The 26870-nt window shown below is 38.6% G+C and overlaps 1 protein-coding gene across 1 annotated transcript in view; it reads left to right on the top strand.

Annotated features, from left to right (window-relative positions):
• bmp7b (bone morphogenetic protein 7b) overlaps positions 1-16330 on the top strand; it is a 54519-nt gene extending 38189 nt beyond the window's left edge. The window contains exons 3-7 of the mRNA XM_007233003.4: positions 4378-4526; positions 6958-7161; positions 11818-11894; positions 14188-14298; positions 15840-16330. Of these exons, the coding sequence (XP_007233065.3) occupies positions 4378-4526; positions 6958-7161; positions 11818-11894; positions 14188-14298; positions 15840-15989 (691 nt within the window). The 3' untranslated portion in view covers positions 15990-16330. The remainder of the gene's footprint in view (positions 1-4377; positions 4527-6957; positions 7162-11817; positions 11895-14187; positions 14299-15839) is intronic.
• The last annotated feature ends 10540 nt before the right edge of the window (positions 16331-26870 follow it).

The following is a 26870-nucleotide window of genomic DNA, read 5'->3' as shown; positions in this document are numbered from 1 at the left end:
AAAATAACCTTATGGTAAACTAACCCAGTGTTAGTCAACATAAATATCCCATCAAATACCGTGCACAACGAGTTTTCGCTGCATTTCCTAAGTATGGAAGAGGTTGAAGAAGTATTTAGTTTGGTTTTGCATGGCACATAAAGTACCACCCAAAAGTTTAAACACTTCTTCTCATTAAATGCTTAGACACTGTCAATGAATTCTGAATCATCCAGACTATGAAGGAACACATAAGGAATCATGTAGTAACTTAAAAGTGCTAAACAAACCAAAATACTCAGTGAAGTTTTTAGATGCTCTAATCTGGGGTGCTGTTAACTTGTGTTTTCTGAGGCTGGTTACTTCAAAAAGCTAATGAACTTATCCTGTGCAACAGAGGTAACTCTTGATCTTCTTTCCTGGGGCGGACCTGATGAGAGCCAGTTTCATCATACGTTTTTTGATGGTCTTTGCGACTGCACTTGTGGATACTTTTAAAGTTTTAGAATTTTTTTTATTGAATGTATGAAGATGTCATCTAATAAAGAAGCCTAATTTGAAGAATCTAAAATATAAAACTTTTGATTGTGATTTGTTTAACACATTTTTATTTATTTAATACAAAATCATTACATGTTTTTCTTCATAGTTTAGATGGTTTTAGTATTCATCTACAATAAGGAAAACTGTAGTAAACCTTAGGTGTTACTTACAAATCTCAAATCCAGATGAAAGCTGAAGCACTCCTTAGAGGCGCGATGCTTTTACTGCTTTAGGTATGTAAATAAGTGAAGTGTAGATCACAGACTACATACATGTTCTGCAGCTTCTAATTCTTTAAAGCTCACCTTCCGCGAAAATCCGATTTTTCTTGTTTTTTGTGGAATACAGTAGGTCTCTCCGAGTTGAATGTGTACACCTGCACATTAAGCTGTTTTGCAGCCCCCATTGTCTGCAGGAGCTAAGCAAAGAAATCCCCCCTCCCCCCCTCCGAAAAACGGGTGAATTTTGAATTATCTTTCTGCCTACTTAGGCAGAAACTCACAGACCAGCCCACCTTGGCTCGAGAAACTCCCAGAGGCGGAGCTGAAGCGACGCAACATCACCGCTCATCAGTTAGGAGGTGGGAGGCAGTGAGCCGCAGAGCGGTGGAGGGGCGTCGCAGTGCTCCTAGCCAATCAGAGGAGAGATATTTGCATGCTGTTTGCATGTATGAATATTCATGAGCAAAGCTGGAATCCGGTCATTTTGGACACACCCCTAAAACAGTCCATTAAAAAAGAGCTATACAGAGACACCTGAGCACTTTTTTTTTTTTTTACAAAAACGGCTCACATGTCATTCATTCATACTAGAGACCACAACTAGACATTTTAAAATGAAAGAAAAAACGACGGAAGGTGACCTTTAAACTAAAATGTAGTTATTACTATGTTTTATGTATTTAATGTATTTTTGGAGGTGATGGCAGTGTGTAAATTGAGTAGCCACTCCCATCTCCGTGAATCGGTCTGTTTTTCTGACGTTCTGTAGTGAAAATACGTTACTCCACCTCCCCAGGTAAATCTAACCTAATCCAATCCAAATAAGGCTTAAGAGGATTCTCGCTATATCCAGCCTTTTGACTTCAGGGCTCACCCCCTGCCATAACTCCTGTTCCAGCGCTGTGCTTTTATTCTCAATGAGTCAGTTGTGTGTCCTCAGAAACCTTCTATCATCTACACTTCTAGAATATCAGTAACTCACACCGTGAATCAGGGTTAACGCTGTCCCGCTCCCCTCAGTCCACTACACCCGGCTGAAGGGCCGCCTCTTCTACCGGCCTGTAGGAAACAACACACGCCATTGTCCTGCGATCGGGGGGAACGGAGAGAGAAATGGAGGGATAAGTGAGCGAGATATCAGATGGAAGGGAACACCTTAAGCCCAGGTGTGTCCATTAGAGTGAACAGAGATGTGAGGCACACACACACATACAGACACACACAATTTGTGTGTGCCATATCGTATAATTCACAATAATATTGTTATAATTGTTAAATAGCAATGTTTTACATGGGTTTATATTTGTTTTGTTATTAACTAAAAAGCTTTAGAGAGTTCATAAGCATGCAGTAAATAAAACACCTGAATGTCCTTTAATGTCTTTGATTTGTCTGTATAATAATCTGTTCTGAGGACCCTTAAAGAGTCTCCTGAGGACTTTTGAAATATTAACTTTTTCTTTCACTAATTATGCGTTTTGAAGCCTTGAATCGCAGGTTAACAGTTGGACTTAGCCAGTTAAAACCACATTGCTAACAGGCACAACGGCCAGCTTCGGCAGTGCTTGATTGAGTGCTTTTGCGCGTTGTGATACTACTCGGCAATGCTGCATCAGCAGCAGTTCTAAAAGAGGCGGTGGCTGGTTAGTCTTCACCCTCCTTGTTATATTTTTATTTATTTTATACAAAAGTATAGGTTTGGTATGTTCTTACTTTTTATAGAACAGACTACTGAACATTTGATTTAAACTTTTAATTATGTAGTTTATTTTCTTGCTATAGTATGTTTATAATTTTTCTAAAAAAAAAAAAAAAAAAAAAAAAGATTTTCAAAAATGTGCTTATCGCATATCTAAAATACCCTGTTAAAGCTTCTTAGCCTCTGAGATATTTGTAGACTTGTAGTATTTAGGTCTCTGCTTTCTGCTCTCTCTCTATCTTTTCCTTCTTTTTTCTATTTTCTGAACTCTACCCTGTGATTTAGTGCAGCCCGGCTTGTTCAGTGTGAGACCAACAGCGTTTATAAAACCATTATTGTCAATTAAGGAAATGAAGTGTTCCCCTGGGCCTCACCATCTGGAGGTCTCTCTCTCTCTCTCTCTCTCTCTCTCTCTCTCTCTCTCTCTCACTTTCACATGCTGTCCTAGTTTTCATTCTTTACTCTGTTCTTGGACTTCTCTCCATTTCAGGAATTCACACAGACACCTGTAAGTTATATATTACTGGTTTAATTATTACTGTATGGTGTGTGTGTGTGTGTGTTTGGAGGGAACAGCTGTTTTAGACCTTTCTAATTCCCTCTATTCAAAAGTGTCTTTTGTGCTCATAAGTGTTTGGACACCCTGGGACCCTATTTCTTGTGGTCCTGTGCCTCTAAATGTTGCTGCCAGTTTCCATTGTATCACCACTTGCTCTTTAGGCTTTATCTGTGTCTAGCTCTTGGCTGGCTGTCGTTGACTTGAATAGTCAGATACTGCGGTTGTCAAGTGTGTAAATCTCATTTACCACTCTGGTGGTTTCACTGTATATCACGGTATATTTTATTGTATTTGTTATTATTATTTTTTGCATAACTGGGCTTTAATATTGGTTTGTGAGTTACTGTACTGTAAGGAGTACATATAATATAAAAAAAACTAAGGTTTTAAATTAAGTTAAGGCTTTGATTAGTATTGGGTTTACTTTGTCCCACAAAATTAAACAATATGTAAAGAAATCAGACTTCATCAGTGAAAAAAAAACAGCTGAAGAATATAAACAATAGACCTTAATACGAGATACACCAACAACTTTAACACAACTTCTTTTACAAAATTTAAAACACTGTTTAAGTATTTTAAGAGATTTTTCTCAAAAGTTCTATTGCACAAGTAAGACATCAGCCTCAATTACCTTCTTTCTCCAGTAAAAAAACATTTAAATTATCATTTAAGCTACAGTATTAATATATTTAGTACGTTTTAGTAAACAGAAGTGGAAAGACTGAATCATTTCTACTAAACAATGGCAATTTTATTCTATGTGTTTAAGTCATAATGCAGTGTTTACTCTTACATTAGGACTTTTCTAAGCAGTGGCAGTAATTCAGTGTGCCTTATAATCCGATGCGTCTTATGTATAATTTCTACCAGTCAGGTTGTAAGTAGCAGTAAAGCCACTCCGCTGAAGTACAGTATTAGACAGGAGTTTCAGTTTAGTTCTCCAGCACCGGGGCTAGATTAGCACTAGTTGATAAGTGTTAGTGCTCTTTTGTCGTTCAGAGGTGAGTATTATCGGCCTGTAGCTGCTAACACCGACTAGCACTGCTAGCCGCCAAGGAGCTGCCAGGGAGAGCCAACAAATGCTAGGTTTAAGTTCATTTTTACTCTTTGCTCACCTAAATTAAGTAAGATATAATACAAATAAAAAAGATTTAAAACGTTTTTATTCATGTTACACAGGGTAGGCGAATCTAGGTTTTGATGTCTTGACCAAAGGCTGTTGGTATTTAATTTGTGTTAATAACTGTGTTTACCTAGCACCTGGCAGTGTTGTTTTCCATTATGCTATTCCAGCCAGGTCAGCAGGTATCAGAGCTAAGTAATTTACATCCTTTTTTTTTTACTCATTTTTTTCACTCTGTGTTGCTCTTTAGGGAGTCTGATCTGTTTCTACTGGACTCAAGGGTGATTTGGGCAGCAGAAGAGGGCTGGCTGGTGTTTGACATCACTGCCACCAGTAACCACTGGGTTCTGAACCCAGACCATAACCTGGGCCTACAGCTGGCTCTAGAGAGCGTTGATGGTAAGTGGGCATGTTGCCGACTGAGGTAGCTCATAAAGAATGGGAAGAGGTGTTTGTGCAATTATTTCTCACTGTATTTGCTAAAATCTTAAATACACATGTTCTTTCATATTTATGTTTAAAAATTGTCCTTATTACAGTGCTTTTGGGGAATTTGTAGGATGTAACTTGTAGGAATAAACACCAGTGAAATTACTGAACCAAGGGCCTGTCTTAGTGATTGTGACCCTGCTCTGTGCATGTAACGCCCACAGTCCCTGTTCTCAGTCTGAGAGCAATAGGCTAAAAGTGAGACATCGTCCACAGTCCCTACTTTTAGTCCTGACTGTGTGAAGATCTGTGCTCTAGTCTTAATCTGAGATATTACCCACTACTCCATGGTGATTTAATGTGACTAATGTTAAAGTGGTCATTAACAGTCCTACTTAGGTAATGCAGTCATTTCAAAGCAGGAAACTCACTTTATGTTCTATCTTACACCCTGTGCAAGGTGTGTCGTGATGCTCGTTGCTTTCTTACACACCAGCAACAGTCTATTTTCATACCTTTTGCCTGTGTCTTTAAAATACAGGGGCATGGTGGTCTGGAAGTGAGGAGTGATATTTCTGGCATATTGCTATCTTAGCAACGGAAAACACAGGTGCGCCAATGACTGAAAAATGGATTCATTGCAATCTTAGCAATGCAATTGTACACTCTCGCTTGTTACACACTCACAGACCACAGCAGCTTGCAAACTCAACTTATAATACACAATAAATAACACTGCTGTTCTTGTAAATGAGCTGCTTGCACACCTTCACAGCATAAACAAGCAGTTCAGTTCCCACTGCTGAGAAGAGCAGAAGTGCTGTGCTACTAAAATAGCAATCCACCAAAGTCAGAGCACACCTGGCTCTTGAAGGGAATGGCAAGAGACACACTGATTGGTTTATTTCAAGTTATGCTCAAAACACACCCATGATTAATGATTAAATATGAGAATAAGCACATGCCTTTTCCGCATTTCGAGCATTCGCAAAGCATACTTTTCCCATCATTATGATTGCAAAGACACCACTGACACACCCTAAATCAAGCTGCATACTGCGCAGCTGACGGCTCATGTATATCACTGCTAAAATAGGGCCCTAAAATATACAGGCCAGTATGGCTGTGAGACCAGTGTTGGGAAGCTCTGAGCTAAAGCAGCAGTAGATAATAACAGTCCCAGAAGATTGATGATTATGTCCCAATGATCAGCAGACGTTCCTTCAGAACCCTGAAGGTTCATGGGAAAGAAGGTGGGGCTAAAAGGCCGCTGGTGCTGCTGTTTAAAGAGGATGAAATGAAGTGTTCTTTTATGTCTTTAAGATCAAGAAGTGTGATGGTCGGTTCCGACACACTCCTACAACACCTGACTGCCATAGGCAACAAGCACCCTCACTTTACGTCAATGCAAAAACACAGCTAGCATTCCTTTTCCTGTATGTGGTCACCAGAAACTAGTGCACATGTACGCACATGTCTGTACATACCTGATGGAAATGGAGGCTTATTAGGGATGTAATTAGAAAGTGGAACAAATAGATAATCTGCTGTATCTATGTATTCCTAAATTTCCTTCGGGATAAATAAAGTATCTATCTATCTATCTATCTATCTATCTATCTATCTATCTATCTATCTATCTATCTATCTGTTCTGTATCTGATCTACATATAAATTTCAGTTTCTTAAACTATATTAAAAATAAATATATTATATAATATATTTTAATATGGTGATGGGGACGCACAAAGGGGTGGGACAATTGGATAGCCAAATTGGGAGGAAAAATGTGAAAAATCTGAAATAAATTTATTTTAAAAAAACCTGAAATAAAAGTTATCTGAGGATAATCTCTTGCACTCATTTTGCTGCAGGATGCCCATGTACACAAAGGGGAGTCAAATTCTGACAGAGATAGAATTCGTCACAACACCTGGCAAAGCAACTGGCCAAAATCTATATAACTAAAATTCTACAAACCAGTTAAAATGAAGTATAAAGAGACTCACGTAGCTGATGGCAACAGGATGTAGTTAAGTGCTTTAGTCCGCTCAGTAAACTGCACTGTGAAACTGAAACTAACCAGACAAAATTTACACAATGTAACAGAGACACAAACCTTGATACAGACTCTGGTCTAGACGTACAGGTGTAAAAACGTCCATAATATAACTTAATAAACTACAATTGTGTCTGAATTTTTAAATACATTTGAAATATATTTGATACATGCCCATATATTCCTTTTTTGTGTATCAACAAAGAAAAGTTACATTCACAGCCTGTCAACTTGTCATCCACTTCACTATGCATTTTCCAAACACAGGCTGACCCATGTAATCACGTTTAACAGCAGGCCTGAATTCCGTGTGATTGTGTTCCTCTCTGTTTCCCCCTGCAGGTCAGAGTGTGAACCCGCGGGTGGCAGGACTGATTGGCCGCAGCGGCCCTCAGAGTAAACAGCCCTTCATGGTGGCCTTCTTCAAAGCCACAGAGGTCCACATCCGCAGCATTCGCTCGGCGCAGGGCGGCAACAAACAGCGCAACCCCAACCGCAACAAACCCGCCAAAGCCCAGGAGGCCCTGCGCGTAGCCAACATCGCAGGTTAGACAGGAATGTGTCTGTGTGTGTTAAAGAGTGAAGAGCTGTGAGGGGGAGAGTGACAGTAGGAAATATGGAGGGAGGATGAAAGAGAAAGAACAACATGTAGAGAAAGACAAATAGAGAAAGCGCAAATGAGGGAGGAAAGGGAGCTTCAGGTCCTTCAGGTGGTAATATGGAAATAAATGTCAGGATATAAACATAAAGCAAGATTTGATTTACTATCAATCATAATATAATCTAATTATTATTAAACAGAATTATTCAGGCAGAAGTTTTAAAAAAGGTGTTTGTGAAAAGCTAGAATCGTTTATACAGAATAGTGACTCATTTATTTGAAGTCATATTACAGTGTTTCCTTTTATATTAGTTTTTTTTTTAGCTGCAGCCACAATCAATTAATTAGAATCTAGGGATGCAACAAAATGAGTTATAAAATTTTGGCTGACGGCTAAAGACCACACATAGTGTTTCGCAGGTTTTTATTGAATTCAGCACCTTTTTCACCATTGACTAAAAAAACAGCATGGATGTACCTCAGCAGTGTTATTCTAATCACATGTAAGTGAAATTTTACACAGAGAGAGAGGCAGATCCAGTCTTTTGGTTAACAAATTGTGAAAAGCTATTAAACTTTTATTCTATAAACTACAGACATTTCTCCCAAATTCCATTTACAGCATTTATTTTTAGAAAATGAGAAATGGCTGAAATAATAAAAAATATGCAGAGCTTTCAGACTTTAAATAATACAAAGAAAACAAGTTCATATTCATAAAGTTTTAAGAGTTTAGAAATCAATAGTTGGTGGAATAGCCCTGGTTTTTAATCACAGTTTTCATGCATCTTGGCATGTTCTCCTCCACCAGTCTTACACACTGCTTTTGAATAACTTTACCACTTCTGATGCAAAAACTCAAGCAGTTCAGCTTAGTTTGATGACTTGTGATCATCCATCTTCCTCTTGATTATATTCCAGAGGTTTACAATTTGGTAAAATTAAAGAAACTTATCATTTTTAAATGGTCTCTTATTTTTTTCCAGAGCTGTATAAAATGTTTATTTGCAAAAACAGAGTGCTAGTGCTGTTCTTTAAACATACCTTTTTTTTCTAAATTAACTTTCCTCTACATAAGACGGTCTACTCTGGAACCTGGGAAAGCCTGAACTTAACATGTACTTTGTTATATGAGGGGTCATGAACTGAACATTTATGGGAAACAATGTGTGTGTGTCTATATCTGTGTCTGAGTGTGTGTGTGTGTGTGTGTGTGTTTCATATTATGTGAAAACATTCCACAGCTGGATTTGCAGCGTAACAGTATTACAGTGTCAGAGACTGATTATTAAACGCAGTGAATCTGGTTTCAGTGAGGCAAGGTTATGAAGGCTTCAGTTATAATCAGAATCACATGAGGTCGTATCTGCCCTTATCTGTCCATCATCTGAGCAGACCTACGTAATCCTAACCTTCAGCACAACACTCTCCTCCTGTTTCATGCTTTGTAGTCTACACAGTTCCCAGTATCTTTTCCCGGCTCTGGGGGGAATATTCAGAGTGTTGGTGGGGAAACGGTAAAAGAGTCCAGTTATGTGATAGGAGTGTTTATTTGAATTGGACTCCAGAGCACGGAGCTGCTTAGCTGCTTCATCATATGCTGTATAGTGTGGGTACTACATAACTGCAATAGAGGGGGAGTGCAAACTAAAGCATGGTGTGATTCAGTATTAATAATTTCTCCTCAATTCAATCAATTAGATCAAATCTGAAAATCAATTGATTAGTATAGATTCTCATAGGCCTGTCACAATATTTTTTTTGTGAACTTTAAATTTGAACATTAAATTCTACTGATATAAAGGTAATAAATAGCATAACATACAAACCCATTAAAATATTTTATTAACCATAGATTCGAAAATACAGTTCTGGAAAAAGATGGATGATCACAACCATCAGACCAAGCTGAACTGCTTGAATTTTTGCACCAGGAGTGGCATTAAGTTATCCAAAAGCAGTGTGTAAGACTGGTGGAGGAGAACATGCCAAAATGCATGAAAACTGTGATTTAAAACCAGATTTATTGCACCAAATATTGATTTCTGAACTCTTAAAACTTTATGAATATGAACTTGTTTTCTTTGCATTATTTGAGGTCTGAAAGCTCTGCATCTTTTTTGTTATTTCAGCCATTTCTCATTTTCTGCAAATAAATGCTCTAAATGAAAATATTTTGTTATATATATATTTAGTTTTTATATTATTGTTTCAATAGACAGATAGATAGATTTAGAAGAATTAAATTTGTTTTTTTATGTTCTTGTCATTGAAACAAACAGAAAAGAGAGCGAAATCTTGTAAGCAATCTAAGTCAAATCTGAAAGTCCATTGCTTAATTCACTGTATAATTACACTAATATCACTGTGTAATTACTCACTATTTAATCAAAGTTATCGTGTTAATAACAATTAATTATTAACAGTGCTAACTTTGTTTAATGCTTTTAAAGCAGTTTCTTAATATGAGCCCTCAAGCTACAGTGTTTATTTGTAAAGCTTTTAGAATGTTCTATATTTCTGCACAAATGTAACTTAAAACCTTGTCAGATTTTTAAAAAATCCAAAAAACAAGCAAGAAAAAGTGCTATTTTTGCTGCTATTCAGACAGAGTTTGAGAAACAGAAAGGCGAGTATTTGAGTGCGTAAGAGGAGGGTGGGGCAGTCTGTATTTAGCATGTGTTCACTGTTATAAATCTGTAAAGTATCACAGGCCGGCTGGCCGTTTATGGGCTGCTGTCTCTGTGTGAAGCTCTCACACCTGCGTTAGTTATGGGTTGGACGCAAAACTCCATGGAAAGATCTGGGTTGGGTAGAGCAGGGGTGTGTTTTTATGACCGACACTCATAAAACGCCTGTAGGATCATGCATGTTAGCTATCAGTTATTAGCATTTACTCAAGAGGAAGTGGGAAACAATACTGGTGATGCCCCGGGCTAGTCATGTACCTGTTGGCTTTGTTAATATCCATGTTTTATGCTTAGTGGTGGCCACAGAAAGAATGTGGCCTCTGTTTTACACCCATCTGTAAAGTGAGCACACACACACACACACACACACACATATACACTGAGTGAGTTTACATGCACTGTTATCTGATAATCATGGTCATAGTAATGTTCACAGCATGCTCTAATGTGTAAGATAAGAATAAGGTGTAAAATCTGATTAAGAAATCTGATAAAGAAAGCTGTGTTTTGGCTCAGTAATCACATTTGTCACTGCGTAAAAACTCTTAACTAGAGTATTCTGGGATTTTTTTTTTGTCTGTGAATGTGTGAAAACAGACGCTTGTATCAGAAATAAGTCAAGTTCTAGCTGTTTTACACTACTCAAAAGTTTTAAAACATCCCTATTTTTCCCTTTTTTTTTAGCAGAAAAACTGCCAGGGCCCTTAACCTGATACCTAGACTTTTGCTTGTGATGTATTTTTAATTTCTCCTAGCTGTTTTGGAGTAGTAGGAGCTAACAAGTACAAAATCTGTCATTGTACAGGAAGTAATTTTTGCAAAAAAAAAAAACACACACAAAAAAAGTCCTCATATGGGGAAATCTATTTATTTGAACAATATTCAGAAGGACCAAATTAGTCCAAAAAAAAAATCAATTTCTACAGTAATTAAACTACTTTCAAACATAGATTATTGAGATTTTTCACCTGGCCCGTGTTCCTGCCTGGACTGGCTGTAGAAACTTTTGACTGGGATTCCCGTCAATCATTCAGGCATATGTCTCCATATGAAGCCAAAGGGTCATTGTGTGGTAGAAAAAAAATTCTATTTACACAGCCTTTGTCTGTAGTAAAGCAGTGCTGGAACAAATGGAATCTCTCCTGCAGTCTCTACTGCAGCATTTACACACTTACACTTTCATCATAATAACTAGAAAAAGAGACAGATAACTGTGTAGCTATTAAAATAGTAGTAAAAGTATGTTCTTTTGAGAAATTACAGACAAAGCCAGAGAGCGGTGAATACTGTTTTCTACACCTTCAAAAGTTGGAATCTGGAAAAAACTGATACAGGAAGAGTCACGTCTGGCTGACCCACATGGCAACAGCGCCTTTAGCTTAGCTTAACACTGGACTAAGTCTCAGTTTCAGCAGTAAAGAGAAGAATTAGAGGTCATGACAGGTGAATTGCAGTAAAATAAGGTCATTGCTGAGATAAAAATGAAATAAAAACAGCTTCTCTGGGCCATACAGCACTGCTATTGGGCAACTCAAAAACTGCAAAGATCTAAGTAAGAGATCTAACTCTTATCTGAAATATTAAACATATTCAGGTTTTTACTAAATGTTTTTCTTCATAGTTTGGATGTCTTTAGTATAAATCTACAGTGCAGAATTTCAGGTGTGTCCAAACGTTTCACTGGTACTGCATATCATACGTTTTTTTTTTCAGCATATTGAGATGTTTGTAGAACTGGTCCTTTGGTTTATGTGCTGACATGCTCTACTAATGAAATCTGTATAAACTGTCACGGTTCGCAAATGTATAGTGTTTGAAAACCAGGTGTGAACACACTTTGATGTGTAACATTCTGTGCAACATTAAAGTCTCTCTTTCTCTGTCTGTCTCTCTCATTCTCTCTCTCCCCAGAGAACAGCAGTTCTGATCAGAAGCAGGCCTGTAAGAAGCATGAGTTGTATGTCAGCTTCAAGGATCTTGGGTGGCAGGTACAGAACACATTCCTGCATGTTCAGACCCATTATTATTTCTCCTCAGTTTCTCAGCCTCCTGTGTACTGTCGTGCTCTGTCTCTATGTAATTCTTTCTAATTCATTCAGCAGCTGCCAGACCAATCAGCAGGCTCTGATGAGTTACAGGGAGCTTTTATGAATGATTTAAAACAGATGGTACAACACTGTTTTAAAACATATAAGTACTGTTTAAACTTAGTGATTACAGTGAATTTGTTATTTCCTCCTAAGATGTGGAAATTCAAAAGTCAAGAATCATTTATACAAACTGGTCAATTCCTACTTTACTGTCACAAGAACATCCTGGGCTGTGCAATAAAGCCTCTGTTGTGGGGGTGTAGCCAAAAGAGCACAGATACTTTCTTTTTAAAATGCCAGCAATCAAGAAAGGCAAGTGAACATTTTTTGCAGATATTATGTTTCGGTTGCTAACAAAAATGAGATTCTTCCCTACAATTTCATAAGATTTCAGAAGTGTACAGTAATTTTGAAACCTTTCAAATCTAAATAACAAGACTTACTTCCTCCCATTGTTACCCAGTTTCCAATCTGAGGACGCAGAGCACCAAGTGAGGATGCATGTGCCAAGTATTGCCGGTTGCCAAGTATAATATGAAAATCTGCCTGAGCTGCATATGCAAACATTCCGATTGCTGAGTATAATATGTGAATCAGCCAAGCCGCTTATGCCAACACCCTGGTTGCGGAGTATAATATAGGAATTGTCCCAAACCACATGTGCCAACAGGCCTGTTGGTGAGCATAATATGTGAATCAGCCCTGGCTGCTTGTGCCAACACCCAAGTGTAATGTAAGTATAATATGTGAATGGGCCGGAGCTGCAAGAGCCAACACCCCGATAACGGTGTATAATATGAGAATAATCCTGAGCTGCACCCTGGTTACTGAGTATAATATGTGAATGGGCCAGTGTTGCACAAGCCAATACCCTGGTTGCTGAGTGTAATATGGAATCGTCCCAAACTGCATGTGCCAACAGCTCCAATGCCAAGTGTAATATGTAAATAGGCCCATACTGCTAGTGCCACCACCCCAGTTGCCAGGTATAATATGTAAATACGCCAGAGCTGCACAAGTCAACACCCCGGTTAGTGAGTATAATATGTAAATGGGCCAGAGCTGCATGAGCTATCACCCCAGTTATTGAGTATAATATGGGAACAATCCTAAGCTGGATGTGCATTTCGGGTGCCAGGTATACAACAAGTAAACAACAACTACATTCTAAATACTACATAATACATATTAAAGGTACAGTGTTCTTACTCAAATGGTCAATGCAGAAAAAAAAAACAATAATAAGAACCTTCCTCTTCCAATTTCTCCTAAAACATTCCCATCATTTTGTGGCTTACTCCTCTTCTGTATATCTCTGTTTATAGCTGAGCGTATTTTATGACCGTGTTTCCATTGCAGGGCCGTTAACAAAGCCCCCTGTTTATACCATTAGTCTGCATCACCTATACGTGAAAGGAACACCTATCAAGTGGAGATAGCAGAGCTTAGGTTGTGTTTACACTGAGATAGCACTGGCACCTGCAGCCTGTCTCTCTCTCCTACTGATTCATTGCACATAAACACTGTCCGCTTGCGCAGACGGGAAGTATTTGGACACTGCCACTGTGCATACTTTACTAGAGTTGTGTTGTGTTTTTAAATAGAGCTTAAGAGCACAGTTTCAGATGCTTTTTTACTTTCAATTCCGATGTTTATTAAATAGTGATGCTATGTGTTTTGCTTTGATGAATATTTGATAGTAATATGTAATGTAGAAATAAGCACATTTACATTTTTTGGCACTAAGAGGATATTCTAATCATATCAATCATAATATTATGACCGCCTCCTTGTTTCTTCACCCATTATCCATATTTTCAGTTACACTAAGCATAGAGGATCACTTTATAGTCCTATAATTACAGACTGTAGTCCTTCTGTTTATCTGCACACTTTGCTATCCTCATTTCACCCTGTTTTTTTTAATGATCAGAACCCCAAAGCAGCTATTATGTGGATGGTGGGTCATTCTCAGCTGCAGTAACACTGGCATGGTGGTGGTGTGTTAGTATGTGTTGTGCTGGTATGAGAGGGTCAGGCACAGCAGTGATGCTGGAGTTTTTAAACAGCTCAATGTTTAAAAGCATCCTGTGTACAGCATCTTGTGGGAAGCGTGTTTTGATGAGCAACAGATGAGCTTCTGTCTCTGACTCTCTCTCTCTCTCTCGCTCTCGCTCTCGCTCTCTCTCAGGACTGGATCATCGCTCCAGAAGGCTATGCTGCATATTACTGTATGGGAGAATGTGCATTTCCACTTAATTCCTACATGAATGCCACCAACCATGCCATCGTACAGACACTGGTAACTCAAGCTTTTTCTCACATATTAAACACATACTTGGAGCATCATATACCCTGTGCAAGGTGCTTTGCGATGCTCATTGCTATCTTACACACGGTTAACAGTCTATTTTCACACCTTTCACCCGTGCCATTAAAATAGTGTCAGAGTTTAGGAATAAATCTTCTCTGATGGGTGTGGTGGTCTGGAAGTGAGGTGTGTTCAGGTAAATTTCTGGCGTGTTGCTATTTGGATGGAGGAAAACACAGATGCTCCACTGACTGAAATGAATCTAGACAACAGTCAGTCGTCAGAGTCCATTTCTATAGGGGCGCCATGCACGTTATACACCACCGCTCCTTAAACACACACACAGACACTCTGCATAGTTGCAAAACCGACTTTTACATTAACATTAAACAGAATAAAGAATAAAATAACATTGCTGTTTCCTTAAATGAGCTACTGACGTACCTTCACAGCCTGAACACGCAGGTCAGTTTCCACTGCTGAGATGCACAAAAGAGCCGCACTATTAAGATATCAACGCGCCAAAGTCAGAGCTCACCTGCCTTTTAAAGGGAGTGACAACAGGCACACTGATTAGTTTATTTCACATTACGCACAAAACACACCCATAATTAAGATAATTTGTATATACCTTTTGCACCTTTTGAGCCGCAATGAAAAAGGAAAAAGCAATTATAAAGCTACAGTTTATAAACATTTATTAACCCCTAAAATGCCTTATTCTGTATACAGGCTACATGTGTAGGTGATACAAAACCGTTTTTCTCTGCAGTTAAATAACTTATTTACATTCTGAAAACTTTGAGGGCTTTGAAATATCCTACAGGAAGGACACTTGGAGAAGCTGCCTGTTTTCTCTCTACTCCACTTAATAATTCCAGATCAGTATTAGCAATCAACCCAAATTCTGCATGTTTGAAAATAGACATAAACCTAGACAACATAATGAAACGAAAGGTTTGGAGGACATGAACTGTTAGATTTGTATTCAGGAAAATATAGATTAAAATTTAATTCAGGAAAGAGACAAATTTTACGATTGTTTTTCATTATATTTTTAAAGCTGCAAGATTTAGGTGTGTAATATAAGGCAGAAAATTGACAAAAATGCTGGCGAGTAAGGGAGTAAACTGATAGGGAGTGTGATAAGTGATGTTGAAGGCTTTATTTAGTTTAATTAACCTGAGTAAAAAAGAATGAAAAAAACTTAAACCTGGTGTTTGTTGGCTCTCCCTGCTGGCTCTCTCCCTCACTCCCTGCACTGTATACAACAGTGCTCTGATGCACAGCGCTGCTGGGGAAGGAGAGGGGAGTGTGATGCAGCCACCGATGTTGATTTTGCAATTGCAATATAACTTAATAAAAATTGTCATTGTAATCTTTTTACTTATTCAGCCAAACACTTGGTGCATCCCTAAACTCTATCACGACAACGTCCTCCATTAATACACAGCATAGCTGTTGTTGATATTTTCTGTTTCATGATCAAATAGGGTTTGACTTCTGACCTTTCACTTTTACCTCTTTTGCAGGTTCACTTCATTAACCCAGAGGTGGTGCCCAAACCGTGCTGTGCCCCCACACAACTCCACGCCATCTCAGTGCTGTACTTTGACGACAGCTCTAATGTTATTTTAAAGAAGTATCGCAATATGGTGGTTCGAGCTTGCGGCTGCCACTAGTCTCTCTCTCTCTCTCTCTCTCTCTCTCTCTCTCTCTCTCACACACACACACACACACACACGTCATATCAGTTTGACTCCAACTCAAAACTTGGAAGAATTTTTTTTTTTTTTTTTTTTTGTGAGGACAGCAGGAGGACTATATTTACGATAGCGAAAGACCTCACACTTGCATTTGACGAACTGTGGAACAGATATCTGTGGAATTAAGTGTTCTATCACAGCTGCACACACACACATTCATGTACACACATTCCTTGTGCTTTCTACTGTGTAAATAGTTTTTCAATGAAAGAAACAAAATGTATTTATTTTCATGGTCTTTAAATAGAGTGAAAACGTGTGTCTGCTCTCCGAGTCGTTGTTTTTTCACACACTGGTAGTGGAGATGATGAAGGACTTATAGATGCTTTTAGAGATTTGCTTTGCTAACAGAGAACTTTAATTCTGTGGTTTTGTATAACTGGACTTTTAAGCTTTCTCTCCACCTCCTCAAAATATTACTGGTAAAAAATGCATTTGTAAAAGCGTGCTAAGGGCTTTTAAATGGATTTTCTAATACAGTTACTGCAAAACAGGATATGTAGACGAATTTGGGTAATCAGACAATTGGACAACTTAGAATTTACATGAATCAGAAAATAATCAGATTTTTGCTTTGTAAATCAGCCAATAAACTCACAGAATAATATCACATATCAGCTAGAAGATGAAGATTATATAATTACTTCAGTTTCCGCATCACACCAATAGTGTTGGGACTCAATCTTGCAGGAGATGCTCCCTTATTTTCAGTTCCACAGTCTGTTTTTACACATGCGTAGACTGGGAAATCTGAGAATGCTCCAGTTAAGAGTTTGCATACACTGAGAAACTAGAATCCAGCTCTCTTAATCAGGTTGATGTCACAGCTGGTCCAGTAAATGCTGGCAACCAGGCAGGTGAAGGAATTGCTGCAATCTGGTGAATTAACACCTGTGGCCACAGGATGTTCTGCACATATCATTGAGCCGTTACTGTCACTCATACTAAACTAAAGGTGACTGACTGTCATATGCCATGGCTGTTGAACACCACAGTCAGGTGATCCACTGCAAATGAAGGTAATGGTTGCTTGCTAACAGACAGCTGAGATGGTGGTCAATTTGTTTCTTGGTGCCCCCTCTCAAAGTCTGTCAACTGAGTAAAATGTCTTTGATTTGATTGTAGAGGCAAGTCTAGCAGTCAGTGATCTCTCACCAAGAGGTACACGGCCCAAAAAAGTGGTAGTTACCCAAGAGTTTCAATAGGTTTTAGTGTGCATAAGTTTAAATTTCACTGGGTCAATATTATCAATATAACATATTGGAGAAATCACTGACAGCCCAGTATTGGGTTGGGATTCATGTCTTTTTCCAAACAGAGCTGTATAAAAATACTGTACATGCCAAATGGCAGGACAGACTGTCCAAAGAAAAACAAGTATCTCCATATTTGTCATTTTTTTGTTTGCTACATAATTTTAACAGACAAACTGTCCCTTACACTGTGCCATTTCTTGGCGTTCATTTTCTTTATGAACGGACCAATAGAAATACTTTAAAATTGCCTGAAATAATCTACTTTTAAATGTATTCTATTGAAAGTTTAGAAGGTTTTTTTCTCTCTTGTGAAGTTGCTGTTTTGGAGATACTTGTTCATTGGACAGCAACAATATAAACTTGAACTTCTTTTAATCAGTACGTCAATGAAAAAAAAAACATTTGCATAATAGATATTTTGAAGACAGACTTGAGTAAATGTTTGGAGGATGGTAAATGTGTGATTCTTCATGATTTAGAGCACAGTTTTTATTTACAACCTCAACTCAAAAAAAAATTGGGATGGTATGAAAATGCAAATAAAAGAACAATATAAATCCAAGATATTCATTGCTTATCTGATCAACTTCATTTCAGTTAATAATATACATCCATTCCTGCATTTCAGGCCTGCAAAACTTCACAAAACAATTGGGACAGAGCAAAAAACGCTGGAACGGTTCACGTGCACAATGCACAGTATTGGATGCTGGTGATCTTCGGGCCCTCAGGTGGCACTACATTAGAAATCACTGCATGAACTGAGAAACAAAAAATCATTATAATAGTGACTGCTAAAGATCAGCCCAGTCTGTTACAGGTTTTTTTGTTACTGCAGGTCTGCTTTATAATAAACAAACGCTCTGTTAAACAACAGCCTCCTCAAACTGTTCTTACTGCCCTACTGACCTCCTGACCTGCCCACTATATGGGGTGCAGAACGGATGGAACACAAAGTGTTTTTCGCAGACTGCTGAACCTCTGTCCATCTTCTCTTCTGAGAGACACCGCTTTTTTTTCTTCTTTTTTTTCCCGATTTTTTTTTTATTAGTGCCACTAACGTTTTCAGCTATTGCTACGTCCCAACTTCTTTAAGATATGTTGCTGGATCAAGTTCTAAATAAGTCAATATTTTTCATGAAATGGCAAAATCTGGTTTGAGTTCTTTGTTTTATTGTGAATAAAATGTGGGTCAATGACAATTGCTAATCATTGCATTCTGTTTTATTTACATTTATTTTATTTAGCATCATCTAATCTATTTTGGAATTGGGGTGATATTACCCACAAAGAGTGCATAACATCCCTCAAAAGACCAGGTTTAATTTTCTGAGTAAGTGTTACCGAACACCATACACTCAAAGGAATAATGCCGTAAATAAACTTGATGTTATAATGGGCAGTGGTCCAAATATAAACATTTTAAAATGACACACTAATTTGCCTAAATTTAGCCAATCTAACTCAAAACCATATAATGTTCACCTAAACCAATTTAATGGCTTGTAAGTAATTTATATATAAATTATGCTCATGTTTTATATAATGACCATGCCAAATTACTTTTCTTTGTTTATCACAGTAAGTTGTAACTTGCTCCTACAGTCTTTAATACTAAAGCCAGGCAAGAACAACTTAAATTACCAATGCAACCAGATAGAGGAAAGTAGCCTGGGGGGAATGACTACACAGTGACAGTGGGTGAGAGGGTCCGAGGACATGCTATTGAATATGCCAATAGATGGTGCCAGGAGCCAATGGGAAATGTGTGAGATGTACTCATTAAGGTTTCACTGCCCACGCTTGAAGCACATAAATCCCCAAATCAGTTGCCAAGTCAATTAGTTGTAGGCGAGGTCATGCTAGCTTATAGTATGAGTGCTGATGTTTAAACACGAATAAATTAGATCATACCAAATTATTTTCATTATTGAAAAACCTAAAGCTACCCAATCAATGAATTTCAGTGTGGTCTGCTGGATTGGAGCTACACTGGTTCACCACAAATGTTTTTACACCATTCTTCACACAAGTTTCACCTTTTTTTTTTTTTTTAGCAAATGTTCTTTACGTTTCCTTTTTTTTTTTCTTTTAGTTTTTGTTTTCTGTCTCTTCCTTTGTCTCTATCTCTCTTTCTCTTTCATTCTTTCTCTCTCTCTCTCTCTCTCCACATCCTGTTTATTATAGGAGCTGTTTTAGATTAGCTCTGGTTCCGTGCCACCCGCAGACCCACAAATGTGGACCATGTGTTTGTGTGTTGGGTCACAGGGCGCGCTCCCTGCTCCTTCCGTCTCTTTCTTCTCTTTTTCTCTTTCTTTCTTATCCCCCTTCTCTCTCTCGTTCTCTCTTTCAGTCATTCTCTTTCTTATTTTCTGTCTGTCTGTCTTTCTGTCTGTTTGTCCCCCATATAGTTCTCTGTTCTTCATCAAGTTCCCTTACGCCCTCCTCTCGCCGGTGCTCTGAAAGTAGGGTCAGAGGTTAATGGAGTGGTAATGTGGGTCTAAGGGGTGCCCCTTCACCTCATCCCTCCACGTCCCTCAGACCATCAGCTCTCCTTCTTAACCCCAGTTCACTCCCAGGAAACCATTAACAGAACCCAAAACACACTCGTCTTTCACCACGGCTAATGTGCACTTCCTCCTCAGCGCTGGAGTTTTATGAGTCTTCTCCCAGAACTCCACCAGTCACTATAATTCTGACTACAATTACATGCACACATAAGTCTGTTTATAATTGGATTACTGCAGTTATTTGATTGTTCAGGTATAGTCATATTAGTAATGAAATTTCTGCACACACTGCACTTTGCAACTGGATTTTTCAGATTTTTGAGTCTGTGCATGTGCGAAGACAGACCCTGGAACTAGAAATAAGCAAGCTGCATTTAGCACATTGTGGCATGATAAAATAGTTAAATACATGAAAATAGTAGCCCCCTCAATTTATTTTTATGTAAACGATTCCTCTAAATAAACTACTGTTAAGGTCCCTTTTATTTATTTAACAGGTTAATATAAATTTTGCCAGTAGAGGGCGCTTGGTAACCAGCAAAAGAAGTCAGTCACTGTATGGTGGAGCAGTCTATGGGTGGAGTTAGCCAGTGTTGCTGTTTTTTTGCTGCTTTTTTTAGACCCTCTAGCGACTTTTTTTTTTTTTTTTTTTAAGTGTGGTGTTATTGGAGACTTGTATTTAAATAATGTGTCTTCAGTGTGACATGAACAGAAATCACTACATTTAACACAGCCTCAGTCACTCACTCTCCCTCACTGTCCCTCACCTCGTCCACAGTGTTTGCCTCTTTGTAAAAAGCTAAACATCTAGCTAGCTACCTTATCATTTAACAATTTGTCTAAAATGGGTTTGAAACTAAAGAAAACTTAAGAAAACTTAACAGTTCTGACTAACTGCTACTCTTATAATATTTATGGCATGGCAAAAAACTGATTTATGTAATTTACTCAAAATTAAGTTATTTTGAGACGTGACTGCCTATTTAAATAGCAACAGAAGTTAGTCATTTGTTAGAGTTCATTTGTAACATTTCTAACATATTTAGGTTGTTTTTACTCACTTTTTTTGTTCTGCCACAACCTTATTCATTTACAGCTTCAAAATCCTGTATTATGCAAATTAATCGATGAGGTCATTTGGCGACTAATGACTTTTAGGACAGCCAATACCTAATTTCCTTATGTAGGAGCTGGCAACACTACAGTTAGCAGATAACACACGGAGTAGCTTTTGTAACCTGCTGTTTTCTGTGTTTTGCAGGTAAGCTGGGTGATAAATAATATATATATATATATATATATACGTGATAGTTAACAGTAGTAATGACTCATAAGTGTGTTGAGTGGTTAAAATGGCGGATGTGTGTTGGAGGCAGTTGTTTAATGAGCTACAGAGCTGTTTTAGGTCCAAAAAGTGAAGCAGACTTAACCTAGGCTATGGAGCACTCCTGGCCTTATATCTGTTTCAGTCTAGTAAATTAGCTGGGATTAAAGTCTGTATTATCCATACAGCTATTTTTGTTTTAAAGCTCCACTACATATGTTCTGTTAACCAGATTAAGTGTAAAATGCTTTCTGTTCATTTCATTAAGCTGGAATACAAGAGAATTATGCTAAAGAAAGAGATCATTTAAAATGGATTTGGTTTAAAATACAACTCAAAAAATTACTGGATTTAAAAGGGATTAAAACTGATTAAAATAGTTGTTAAAACTCTATAAAACTATAGAATCAGAGTTCATAATAATACTTGTTTATACAGTAAATGCATTCTGGTGATTTAGTGAGCTCATTACAGTAATATGTGTAGAAATAGAACTGTAAAAGAGCAGAGACAGTAATGTAATTGGTTGTAATATGAATTGTTTAGATAATACTCTTATATTATTTCGTTTTACAATACGAGTTAATTGTGTCAGCCAGTACTTGGTGGAACAGTTATCAGATAACACACCGAGTAGCTCCTGTAACCTGCTGTTTTCTGTGTTTTGTAGTTCATACACAAAATAAATATGTTGCACCGGAGATGAGTTAGCCCAACATTTTCAGCAGTGTAACAACAGCACCCACGATTAGTGTGTTGGTATGTTTTTGTACCATTTAACCAACAACCAGTACAGTTGTAAGTATGGTAAGTTGCTCTTTACAGCCTTTAACACTAAAGCCAAGCAAGCAGTAGAAACACTGCCTGGTCGAGAAAAAAAAACAACCTGAATTTTACTAAGTAGATAATGTGGTGATGCTGCAGTTGTTTAGGTCTAGGTTCAGCAACAGTATGTGCTAAAAAAATGAGATCAGCTGACTACCTGAAAATACTGAATATAGACCAGGTTATTTCATCAATTGATTTTTTTCTTCACTGATGACACGGGCATATTCCAAGATAACAATGACAGGCTGATTCATGATGCTCAGATTGTGAAAGAATGGTTCAGGGAGCATGAGATCATCATTTTCACACATGGATTGGCCACCATAGAGTCCAGACCTTAAATTCATTGAGAATATTTGGGATGTGCTGGAAAAGCATAATAAATCTTGTGACATTGCAGAAGCTTAAAGAAACAATGCCACAGCGAATACGTGCCACAATCAAAGCTAAAGGCGCTCGAGCGAAATATTAGAGTGTGTGACCTTTTTTTTGGTGGTGACTTTTTTCTTTGGCCAGGCAGTGTATAAATTACAAAAGGACCCAGATAGGGAAAGGTAGCCTGGGGCAATGACTACACAGTGATGGTGCACAGTGGGAGGGTATGCTGAGTGTGTAAGGAGCCAGTGGGAAAGATGTGAGGTTGACTCAACAAGGTTGCCCTGCCCAAACATAAGGCACATAAATACATGAATGAATTCCACAATGTTCAACTTCTAGTTGATGTATGTTCATATTTTGAGTCAGTTTAAAAAAAATGCTGTATGACATTTTATTTGTGTTTTATGTGATTGTTATATAATGTTTCTGTGAGTTTTTTGGCTGGATGCAAAGCAAAAATCTAATGATTAAGTTTTCCTATTATCTGATTACTTAAGTAAATATAAATGTGGTAATCGGGTTACTGAAAAACTCTTTTGTTCTGATTTATTTCACTCTAGGTCCTGAGTTTTGGCCTAAACACATAAAAAGAATCACACCCACACAAATAGGAACCATTTCAGCATTTCAGGCTAACAGATAAGCCAGAGAAACAGCTGTGTTACAGACGTGTGCACGTGCAAACATTCTGTCCCACAGAGAGAAACATCTACCGCTAATGTTACAGTCCTACCGCAACAGCACACACCTACACACTGCCTAGCAATAGCTTTTGACATTTTAAAAATATATTAAAAGGAGCTTATGAAAACATTAATATTTAGCCCTCATCAACACACACAATTAAGAAACGGCTGCCAATCATGGACAGCATACTTTCAGCCAGAAGCACAAAGTGCTAATCTATGTCTGCACATACAGTCACACACACATTCACACACATAAGGACAATATAGAGTATCCAAAAGAGGAAAACAGAATACCCAGAGTAAACCCACAAGGACATAATGAGGATATGGAAACTCTACCCAGATAGGGACTTGAATCCAAGACCCCAGCTGTGAAAGGAGAACATTAACAGTAATTTTTAAGCCACCATGATGCCCATGGCCAGAGGTGTAAAAAGTACTGAAAAATTGTAATTAAGTAAAAGTACCTTTATTTTGCTAAAATTCCCATCTAAAATACCCATCTAAAAATCTACTCGAGTAAAAGTAAAAAAGTACTCAATTTAAAATGTACTTTGAGTAAAAGTTACATAGTTACTTTTATTTATTTGATGTACAAAAAGTACAAATCATAAATTGAACTGTCTTTAATGAATTATTAGTCCACATAATAATTTGACCTTTCAGGCATTATTTGTTCAGACCAGCCCATAAAACATTTTGAAGAACAAGTGGCATAGGTTTCTATGATCCATTTTTTTTCTTTACTGTTAAAAGTTAAAAAGTAAACCGTATTTTTATAATTTTACAATTCATTATTAACAAATGAATAACAACTTGCCATTGTTATGCTCTAGCTGCTATTTACATGTTTTTTTTTTAACATCCAAGCAGATGGTTTATTGTTCCCAGTAAAAACTTAAGGAATTATCATGACAAACATGAAATCATACAAAAGAATGTTTGTCGGCGCATGTGCAGTGCCGTAAAGAAGCACATATCGATGGGTAGCATAACTCGACAGAACACCGGTTCCCCCGAGCCGTGCACATAGACCCCAGGCCACACAGCTGATTTACACAGCGTCTCTCCCGCTAACCGTAATAAACACTGCTGGAAAAAGTTCAGCTTTTAGAACTCCAGTGAACCACAGTGAGAGAAATTGCGAAAATGTGAAACAGTGGCGAACCTCCCTAGGAGTTGCCCGGCCGACCAAGAGCACAGCTACAACTGTGACAAGGTTACAAAAAAAACCCACAAAATCATCTAAACAACTGCAGGCCTCTCTTGCCTCAGTTAAGGTCAGTGTTCACGAGTCCACCATAAGAAAGAAACTGGGCAAAAATGACCTGCATGGCAGAGTGCCAAGACAAAAACGACTACTGTGCAAAAAGAACATTAAAGCTCATCTCAATTTTGCCAGAAAACATATTGTTAATCCCAGACCTTTGGAAAAATTCTCTGTGGACTGATGAGACAAAAGTTTAACTTTTTGGAAGGTGTGTGTCCTGTAACATCCGGCATAAAAAAACACTGCATTTCAGAAAAAGAACATCATGCCTACAGTAAAACATGGTGGTGGTAGTTTGATGTCTGCGACTGTTTTGCTGCTTCAGGACCTGGAAGACTTGCTGTGATAAATGAAACCATGAATTCCACTGTCTACCAAAAAGTCCTAAAGGAGAATGTTCGTCCATCTGTTTGTGACCTTAAGCTTTAATAAAGTTGGGTTCTGCAACAGGACAATGATCCCAAACACACCAGCAAGTCCACCTCTGAATGGCTTAAGTAAGTGGAGTTATGTATTCATAACTAAGTTTTTGGGAGTTAAATCGTCACTTCCTCTCTACATGCTCGTTGAACAACCTCGCAGCTGAACGACCCCGCGATTGAACAGCCTCGCCTGCTGCGTTAACTCCCGCTCCTTACCTGCTGCACGATGGTACTCCACCTCTATGTCTCCTGCGGCTGGCCTCGCACGACCAGCTGTTCTCGTCCTCACCTACTCCTCCACCGCCACTGCTCCTCAGCCCGGTCTGGCCGCTACCAAAAGGTTCCCTCCGGACTTCTTTCTCTCTTCTTACTGCTGCCACTGCCGGCGCCCACGCCGTTACTGCTGCCGTTACTGCTGCCACAAAGAAGCACTATTTTAGGGCATGTACCCAGTGATATTGCAGTAGATGTACGTTATTAGATTTGGATTGCATAATTCATTGTACCATGGCAAAGTTATAGTAAATATAGCTCATTACAAACTGCTTTTGTATTTTATTTATGATAATAAGTGTAATTTTTAGTTTCCATTTACACTTTTGTGCAATGACAGTGCGTCCAGGTTGTTTAATGCACATAAACCCCCCCTAAACCAGATTAATTATACATAAAACAGGAGAAATAATTAAATTGTGTAGGTCGGCGCATGCGCAGTACGTTTGGGAAGCATGTATCGATGGGTAGGAAAATTCGACAGAACACCGGCAGTGGCAGCAGTAGGAGAATTCGACAGAACACCGGCGCCCACGCCGTTACTGCTGCCGTTACTGCTGCCGCTCCCGGCGCCCACGCCTCTCCCGCGGCCCTGTTTTCTCTTCTAACCTGCGTTCTTCCGCCGGGCCCGCTGGCGGGCCATGGCTCCGCCTCCCTGCAGTCTCGTAGGGCGGTGCTCGAGCGTGGCCACTCCTCCTCCTCCTCCTCTCTGGCTGCGTTCAGAAACTTTTGCTACTCCTCCTATCCTACTCCTCCTTTCCTACCCCGGAAGAAGGTGCAGGAATCGAGGAGAGGAGAGGAGGAGAAGGAATGGAGGGAAGGAGCTGTAATTGGGGAAATGGGACAGCTGATCCCTTTTAGATAGGATGTTGACTACCGTTGAACTGAGCCAATCACAACGCTCACTTTCAGCACGTTTCAGAACATTACTATCACACACAGCCAAAAATTCAGATATTCCAATAAAATCCTGTTTACTCCCAGCCGCATTTTTGGCCGCATCTCTGACCAGTGACTCTGGCAGCCCTGTCTGACCTCAGCCTTATGAGGGATTCAGTTTCCTCATCAGTCCCTAAGTTAAAATAAATAAGTAAATAAATGAATTAATTAAAATTATATATATATATATATATATATATATATATATATATATATATATATATATATATATATATTATAAATAATATATGTTTTTATATGTATAACATGATACACATAGGGTCATAAATATAGTTTTACTGAGCATACAGTTTATCTAAACTATAAATTATATTACTGCTTTACTGGCTGTTTAATTAGATAAGGAACCTAGTTAATTAATATGTTTATGACGTATATTTGGGCGTTGCCTTCCCCATTTTCGCGTGCTCTGTGGGCGTGGATGCAGTGATGTCATTGGAAAATCCTTAAAAGTCTTCCGGAGTAGGATACACTGATGTAACCTCCGTTGGAAGCCTACTACAGGTGGATTTTAAGCGGCTTCTTTCGTCTCCTACGGTATTCGGACACGCGGCAAGATGGCGTCACGAAATCAGTTTCCGGGTCACGGAGGAGAGGAGGAGGATCGGTAGGAAAATGGAGACACTTTTGGGGTTTCTGGACGCAGCCTCTCTCTCCTATTCCTCAGTCTGTGGCTGCGTCCAGAAACCCCAAAAGTGTCTCTTTTTTCCTACCGATCCTCCTCCTCTCCTCCGTGACCCGGAAACTGATTTCGTGACGCCATCTTGCCGCCTGTCCGAATACCGTAGGAGACGAAAGAAGCCGCTTAAAATCCGAGAAGGGTAATGCTGCAGGCCGGAGCACCAGTGGGCGTGACTAAAGGGCGGAGCATGTGTCAATCATTTTCG

Source organism: Astyanax mexicanus, chromosome 13 (genome assembly GCF_023375975.1).
Source record: "Astyanax mexicanus isolate ESR-SI-001 chromosome 13, AstMex3_surface, whole genome shotgun sequence".
NCBI classification, from domain to species: domain Eukaryota; kingdom Metazoa; phylum Chordata; class Actinopteri; order Characiformes; family Acestrorhamphidae; genus Astyanax; species Astyanax mexicanus.
This window is presented reverse-complemented; position numbering and strand designations above follow the sequence as displayed.